The 8,682-nt window shown below is 39.0% G+C and overlaps 1 protein-coding gene across 1 annotated transcript; it reads left to right on the forward strand.

Annotated features, from left to right (window-relative positions):
* The first annotated feature begins 3,675 nt into the window (after positions 1-3,675).
* Positions 3,676-8,228, forward strand: cep72 (centrosomal protein 72). The gene is made up of 14 exons (XM_083918657.1): positions 3,676-3,784; positions 4,000-4,127; positions 4,909-5,101; positions 5,184-5,292; positions 5,555-5,706; positions 5,788-5,846; positions 5,940-5,982; positions 6,559-6,759; positions 6,865-7,046; positions 7,170-7,263; positions 7,352-7,530; positions 7,631-7,757; positions 7,851-7,962; positions 8,064-8,228. Exons 1-14 carry the CDS (start codon positions 3,709-3,711, stop codon positions 8,122-8,124), a joined length of 1,716 nt encoding a protein of 571 aa, XP_083774783.1. The 5' UTR covers positions 3,676-3,708; the 3' UTR covers positions 8,125-8,228.
* Positions 8,229-8,682: the final 454 nt, after the last annotated feature.

An 8,682-nucleotide genomic window follows, 5' to 3' on the forward strand; every position in this document is an offset into this window, starting at 1 on the left:
CTCCACTTTGCTCCATCTACAGGCTGCATCTGCAGCGAGCATGCTCACTGCGCTTTCCTGATCCGCTGCAGTGGTGGTTTGATAAATTCACTATGGAGACTGATTGAGCCCTGGGGGGAGACAGAGTTGGAGGAGTAGTACCAGATTGCAGGTGCTCAAGTCAGAAAATGCAGCATAATACACAAATATACATAGATTTGTCTGTCAGGAGTGTAGACAGCTGGACACTTGATCACAAGCCATGAGATCTTTGAAATGCAATGTGAAATTACACAACTGGAGTGATTTTCTGATAAAAAAATGTACTTAATTTATTCAAGTTATGTGAACTTAATCTTCCTCTAGTATATATTTATATTTTTTAACAAAAATAAACAAATAATAAATAAATGTACAACATGTGATATTTAAAAAAAACAACAACATACATACTGCCCAAAGAAGACATGAATTAAATGACGAAAAATTACAATAAAGTACAGGCAGCACATTTATCATGACTTTAATCCAGACTCATAAATGTGTTACTGAAAGCCATGTAAATGTCTGTGGTCATCTGTGCCCTTAGCTCTGACAAAGGCATTGTCCCACAGACAGAAACACAGCCACAGATACTTGTTATTACACTGCAGTAAAACTGCTGAGGCAGCTGCTCAGAACTCTGAAATCCTAAAAGAGAATCTGCAGTGTCCACTACAAACCTCTGTAAAGATTTATAATATCTTGCAAGGGCAACACTGTGGCCAAAGCCTTAAACAGATGAGTTCATTTATGTTAACATTAGCATTACCAAGGAAGTAATAAAAGTGCTTGGATAAGTATCAAATAGACATGATGATAAGGTAAGAACATGGCAAAGACCTTAGACCACTGCAGATATTTTAACAGTGATACTGCTGAGGCTGCAGAACAAATAGGACCCAGACTACGAGGCTGCTGGATGTTTTTGGATTCTACAACACTAAAACTGTCGGAGAGATGTGTGGAGGGTGTCTGCGGCCTGAGAGCGAGTGCAGCCTGCAAGACATTCATGGAAATGATCACATAGCAAATTAAAACGCTGACATGCTGGCTACATCATATTCAAATTGATTGGCATAATAAATGACAGTGAAGCAGAACGCCACCAAGGGCTATCAGTTGTAAAGTGTGGTCACAGACGCTCATTCAAATGACTTTGTTCAGTGGTATTTGTGTCTTGTCCTTTATTCTAATTAAGTTCATATGAAGTTCAGACCAAGGTGTATTCTTACTGTAGAAGATACTGTAGATTACAGTAAAGGAATACCTGGGAAATGGCAGCTCCAGTTTGATTTTCCATTACTATGCAGACGATTTACCTTTTGGTTCTACGGTGGATTTAGGTACTAATGCTGCAGCTAAATTTTTTTTTTTGGATTAATTTCTTAAATTCAAGGATATTTAATTTATAAGGATGTAGCACAGAGAAAAACTGCAAATCCTCACATTTGAGAAGCTGGAAGCAGCTATCAAGGCATTTTTGAGAGGGATTAATAATTGTTTGATTTTCAAAATGATTAAAATTATTGCCATTTTTTTCACCTGATGATTTGATAAATCAAGTATTCACTTCAGCTCTACTGGACAATTACATTAAAATTACAATTTAGATGGCACATCATATGAGCTCATCTAGGAAAATTCCTAACAATGCTTGCTGTAATGGCAATGATAATAAAGTCAATGCAACTAAACTCAAATCTTCCTTGCGTATTTCCTGAAATGCTTTTTATTATAGGCACATTGATTTTATGCATAGGTTCATTTTGTAGCTCTGTGCCACTTGAAAGTTCATTAACATACAAATCCTGACTAAACATATGAATCTCTATTGATTTACTAAATGCCTATATTACATTGGTCATTCACATCCAACAGAAACTTGCTGAGGGCTTCAGTAGAGGCCCAACAGCCAAGAGACATGGAGCCCTTTAAAAGCCACTTGGTTAGTCCCTCAGTTGCAGCTGGAGACATGAGCGGAGCAAAAGTGTTTGTTCCGACCCTCTGAGCCACAAGCAATGGGAGGCTGAGGGCCACAGCGCCAAAGGCCCCTAAAGCATTACCGGCGAACAGGCACACCGTCAGACTGCAGGAGAGGGAAGACAGGCCCAGGCAGCGTGTCATCAGTGTGAGAGCATCTGCCGAAAGCCAGTCACACAGTCCCAGCAGCAGACAGGAGCCACACAGGAGAATATGTGCTGTGTTGCGGTCTTCACTGAGCCACAGGAAGTCGAAGGAGATCAGCGCTGGAGCCAGAACCTCGCCGGCCCACTCTGCCTCTCTCTGTAGAGAGATTAGGTACAAGCTGGAGGGATGTACGATGCAAAGCGCTGCAGAGAGTCCAAGCAGGAAGAGGCCTACTGAAGGAGCCCTGTGATCCTGCAGAGAGAGATGAATGCAGAGGCATTATTAAAATCACAAAGTGAGATTTTTTCACACAAGGATTTTTTAATTTTCTCTAATTAAAAGTAACAGAGATCTCAGTTCTGGGGTTTCCAGAATACACACATTCAATGTGTATTACAAATACATGTAGCAATATAGCTGCAAAACTCACAACAGACAAAATAATATCAATTAACTTATCAATTATTTTACTAATTAATAGATGAAATAGTGAATAAAAAGGTACATATAAAAGCCCCAATATATATATATATATATATATATATATATATATAGTCCCAATATATACATTATTATAATATACATAGTTTGAGACAACAAAAGGTAGAAAGTCTTCACGTGTTTGCCATTTTTGCCTGAAAATGACTTAAGACTATTTGGTTAACAAGGTAGTTGATTGTTTTTATGGTAGATCGACTAATTAATCGATGAATTGACTATCGGCCCTAAAAGTTTTAAAGTTTTTAGTTATAGCAATGAAGTTGTAACATCATCTACATTGGCACTAATGACACCCACCTTAAAGAGTCTGTAAGAAGAATACAATGCTGTGGCTGATAAAATGACGTTTGAACAGGAGGTTTCCCACTCTGTGACACAGGACGCCATTGAGCCTGAGTGAGAACGAGTGACACTCCTCTTAACATCCACGGTGTTGGCAACGTTACCGTTACTAAGGGCAACAGAGAACGTTGTTTCTAATAAACGTGTCAGAAGTGAACCACTGAAACTGTTTAATGTCTGGTGGTATTTTATTTGGTAAACTAAACACAGGAAAACACAAATGACCAAACTTTAGGCAACAACGCTTGCGCGTTTGTTTTGACACGTGACCAATCCGGATATGGAAAGTGCGCATGCTCCAAGAGATGCCTTCAAAGTCACCCGTAAACTCTGTCACTGTGCCTGCGGAATAAAAACACAAAATGTACCTAACATTGGACGAAGCGAATTAATTGGAGTTATGAATAGTGTTTTGACATTCTCTTAGACAATTTTATTGTTTTTGTATAAGACTGGTGCTCTACAAATACAATTTAAAAACCTTGCAAACCTTTTATTAGTATTATTTTATTAGAAAAAAGTTTCACAAGATTTAGGATCACATAGCAACCAAGACCATGATATTACAAATCAGCAGTATGGCAAGCAGGACTTTTCAACGGTTTGAAAATAATAACTATTATTAGTATGAGTTCCAATCACTGGTAAAAACAGAGTGGTCAGTTGTTGTTTTTGTATTTTCCGAGAGTACCTGAAGGCAGCAGAAGTTCGAAAAGTATGGCGGCGGAGTGTTTGACAACTATAACAGAGCAATGGATACGGGAGAGATTGCAACTAAAACATCCCTGTCTCGGTAATATTATCGTATTCTAATAGTAACATTATACAGGAGTAAATAACAGCTAACGTTACGGGTCAAGCCATGGCGTCGTTATGTTATGTAAAACATTTGTAGCTATAGTTACCTTCCCAAATAGCATCAGCGGCTAAGCTAACAGCAGCTAAACAAACGCACCAGAAGCAACTAATGCAGCGAGTGCACTCTCATTTATTATACTTTGTAAACAGGGGATGTCCGCTCTCTGAGCCTCCCGGGGACGTATGAAGAGAAGATCAGACATCTGGGAAACGCATTGACTAACTTTGCCCGACTGAAGTCTCTGGACCTGTCCTGCAATGCGCTCGTCTCCATTGAGGTGGCGTAGGCCTATCCACTCCGTAATTGTATCTAAACTATGAACGTGTTTGTAGGAGTTAAAAATGTTTGTATGTTACAACTGAAAAAGGTCAGCCACTTATGGGGAGACACTACAGGTGAATATGAAGAAAAAAAAAACAGACACAAAACTAATATTTATCATCATGAAACTTACCCAGTTGATTACTTACATTAAGACACATATTTATTGTGTTTCAAGTTTTCTGAAAATGTGTTTAAAAGTGTTTCAAAAAATGCAAAATAAAGCGTTATCATTTTCCATGGTTTTAGGAATAAAATGTTATGTAAATCAGGGTAGGATCGATATATGATCTGATATATGTAATTGCTACTGGAGTGGAGATTTCTGTCTCAAAGGATAAGAAAAACTTACTTTGAGAAGGCCATTAAAGACATGTTCTGTAAAAGTCCATACATTTTGCAAGCCACTACAGGTGAATAGGGTAAAATATTGTTAACTTATAGATATTGCCCTGATACTTCCCCAGTTGATTACTGATATTAAGTTGTTTTTTTGTATTACAAGTTTTTGGACATCTAATATTTAAATAATGAAATGAGGCATTATCTTATGTTAACTATTGGCGATTTTAGTAGAACTCTGCAGACAAAGTGTAGTAAAATAAACACCTGAATGTGTATTTTGGAAGGAAAATAGCCCCAATATCTCAGAATGAACCAAATGATGATTTTGCCTTATTTCCTTTTTCTTATGCACTATTATGAATGTATCTGACTTTGTATTGTTTTCTCCACAGGGGGTTCAACATTTAAATGTGCTGGAGAGGCTGATCCTATACTATAACTGCATACCTTCCCTTGAAGAGTTGAAAGTGCTGTACAAGCTGCCAGCTTTGAGAGAGCTGGACCTCAGGCTCAACCCTCTGACCAAAAGTTACCCACAATACCGCCCGTCTCTGGTGCATGCCATGTCCAACCTACGCAAACTAGGTAAGATATATCCATGCCATCCATATTGTGCTAACTTCAGGTCAATTTTCATCATAACCGAGTGTCCTCCATTGCCTTCTAGATGGCTGTTCAGTCAGAGACACTGAACGCAAAGCTGCCATAATGCAGTTCTCCTCTGACCTACTACCTCAGCAGAAGAGCTCATCTTTGAATCAGCTTTCTGACCAAAGGTACATAGATTGTAAGATGCTTGAGTTTAGATATTTCAGTTCAAGTAGATAAAGCTGACTTGAAAAAAGGTCTGTCTTAAGAATATGAAAAACACACAGCAAACTGATTTAGTATGAAGAAGCACAGAAGCTTTGGGAATGTTTGTGTGAAGTCTGCTCAAAAAGGGAGGGATTCAGGTGCTTTAATTATAAAGAAAGCAGCCTCATATGGATCAGTGTGAAAAAAACAAGTTATATCTTTTCTGTCTCACTTGGTTCCCAGAAGCAGTGATCAGAGACTGGTTGTAGTTGATCGCCTAACCAAGAGGCTCTCTCTCCTGACTGACACTGATGATATTGTCTTGAATTTTGTTGCGACGAATGATGGCAGCCAAAGGGAAACTCAATCCCACTCACTTCACAAGGAGGCAGAAGGTAAGATGTCAGAGTCCAAAAAGACACTTCTTAAATCCATACAAAACAAGTTGTATTTATGTTTTTATTGTTCTGTCTCAGAACCCAGAGAGGACACATCAAAAGATTTTACACAACAGAGGAGTTCTACACCAAAACTGGTAATTGTTTTATTTCACTGTAGGCCAAACAATAGTATCAGTTGTGAATTCACATTATCATATATACTACATGTGCTCTTTTTTAATTTTCAGGAAACTGCTAAATCCATCCTCAGGTACCCGCCTACAAAATATGGTATGTTTTTGCAGCTCTCTGTACAGACTTAAAGAAGATACAGAGTTAGTCAAGTCATGCTAGTGGTTTATTAGAAGATCCGGAGCCAAATGAACACAGCACAAAATACTTTTTATTTGGTTGTTAATAGTTAAACTGGTCAAGACAGATGGCTGTCCTCCACAGAGCTGGGTCTGTTTAATGTCCCTGCCTGTTAAAGGGAAAGTTTTTGCGCCGCTGTGTACACAAGTGATTGGATTAATACTGTATATAATGACTATTATTATTATAATTATTATTAAAGATATTGCAACTTGTTGCTGCTCATGGGGGAATTGTTGGGTCTCTGTAAATCATAAATAGGTCATAGGGTGTGGTCTTGAACTACTATATTATGTGAAGTGTCTTGAGATAACAAAATTTAATTGAATTGAATTAAAATAAAATAAAGGGCACTAAATCACAGTTGTACCCGGATCATTGTCCTGTTTTTTCCACTAGGTGGAGACAGAAGCCAGTTCTTATTTATTTTTTAATCATGAACACTGAAGGTAAATTAATATCAGCGTTTTATTCTGTCATTTGTTATTTGATCAGATAACACAGAGTCCAAAGTGCCACACATGAAAGAACCATCTCATAAAAGAAGCTCTACCTCATCGAAAGTGTCTGAAAGACCGAAGGTGTCCTTTAGCCCCTATGTAGAGAAAAACAGAACAGTGCCTGGAAAACAAAAGCTAAATGACTTCCCCAAACAAACCAGACACGCAGCCAAGGGACATTATACCCCTAATCCTGGTAAGAACAATGTCTATACATTATAAAACCCTTTGTCAGACATTAATACAGATCCACAAATACACTTGGCATGTTGTTGAATGTGTGTTTTCAACACTTTTCCAGATCAAAGTCAACATCATAGTTGCTCATTAGTTAAAATCCGGCCTCCCAGTCCCCGTCGTCCTGGTTTGAATTTGTCTGACCCCTCCAACCCCCTCTTACATCCTCCACGACTGACCTACTCTAGCTTCAACAAGACAGAAGGGAGCACTAGCCTGCTGCAGCAAGGGGAAAAGAAAAAAAGGGTGGGAAGATAATTCAGGCCTAGTATTTCTGAATCATTATTTATTTGTTCTTACTTCTTGTAAACATCATACTTGAGGTTGTTTCTTTTCCCTCATCAACTCATCTCTTATCTCACCTCCCAGGGTAGTTATAGGAAACCCCTGGAGATGCTCCTCAACCTTGTGGACAAACACTGGACGGGAGAGAGATCACTGCATCATAACAACAACTTCCTGTGTGAGTTTGGTTTGAGGAATGTGTTATCTGATTACAGGAGACTTACAATACTGAATGTCTTCTTATCACGCCTATTTTTTTACTCCAGCACAGGCTGTCCAGATCCTCTCTATGATGGAAAACGATATTTCCAGTCGGGAGGCTGAGGTCAAGACCCTAAGACAGGAAACTGATGCACTGAGATTTCAAGCAGCTGCACAAGAGGAAGAGCACAAATCTGAAGTCTGTAGCCTCTCTGCCCAGCTGGAGAAAGCTCGCGGTGCTGTCGTGAGTGGATTCAGCACTAGAAAAACAATGGTTCTGTTATATGAGGTCTTGATGATTTTGAAGAGCACGCTGTATTTTTCTTGTCTTTACTCTAACACAGGGCAAACTGAACAAGCAGCTGAGGATTGTCTTAGAGGAAAATGTGGCTCTACAGAAACAGCTCATCAAGTTAGAACGACAGTATCTCAAATCTTTGATGAAAAGTTCACCTATTACTCAGATTAAAGGTGGGTGTGAATGCCAGTGGGAGAGAATTTTTGAGTTATCATTTTGCTGTTTTCCCTCACAAACTGTCCCGCTCTTTGCTTGCACATCTTCAGAGGCTCAGACAGAAGTGGAGGAGCTGAGGAAAGAGATCGAGGGGTTGAGGGAGAAAGTGCAGGAGGCTGAAAAAGTCAAGGATTTGTCAGATATGCTGCAAGAAAGCCACAAGTAAGAAGATGCACTCCGTTTTGCTGTATCCGCTCATGTTCTCATACCTAAAACCAACCCTGCTTTGATATTTTTTGTGATTTCTGTCTGTCTGTCTGCAGGTCCTTGGTGGCTAACAATGAGTGTTTTCTAGCAGAACTGAAGGGAAGTGGGGAATGTTAAAGAGGAATGTGAACGAAAACATCCACACTGGGTTGAAAATATCAAAGCAAGATTATGCAGAGCATCATATCAGCACTGCATTCGCTGCACAAGGCTCGGCTGCTACAGACATACAGTTTTTTAATCCTGTTTACTTTATTTATTTTACTATATCAGTGTACATTTCATTTTTTTGTGTGTATTAAGTTCCTAGCCCTTTTAAAAAAGTGTTTATTATTTAAAAAAAATCTACTGGCTGGGTTTGCTTGATGTAAACCGTAATGGGGAAAGGCAATTCATTCAAGGAAGTTTGTGTATAAGTGTGTGACAGGGCTGTTATGTTAAATGATTTCAAGGGGGAAAATGTTAGCGAGAAGGTTAATGTATATCTCCTGGATCAGTGGCAAGATTGTGTCCTCGTAGCTGCTTCCCCCCTGTATTTTTTTATTTTTTTCTAGGTCACTTGTGTCTCCATCTGCTTTGTACGCTGCAGTGGAATGAATGCATCTAGATTCCAGCTGCACTGTGACTTTATTTATACCTCTGCCTTCAGGCTGGAGAGCTACATACACACACACA

This window comes from Echiichthys vipera (genome assembly GCF_963691815.1).
Source record: "Echiichthys vipera genome assembly, chromosome: 8".
NCBI lineage: Eukaryota > Metazoa > Chordata > Actinopteri > Perciformes > Trachinidae > Echiichthys > Echiichthys vipera.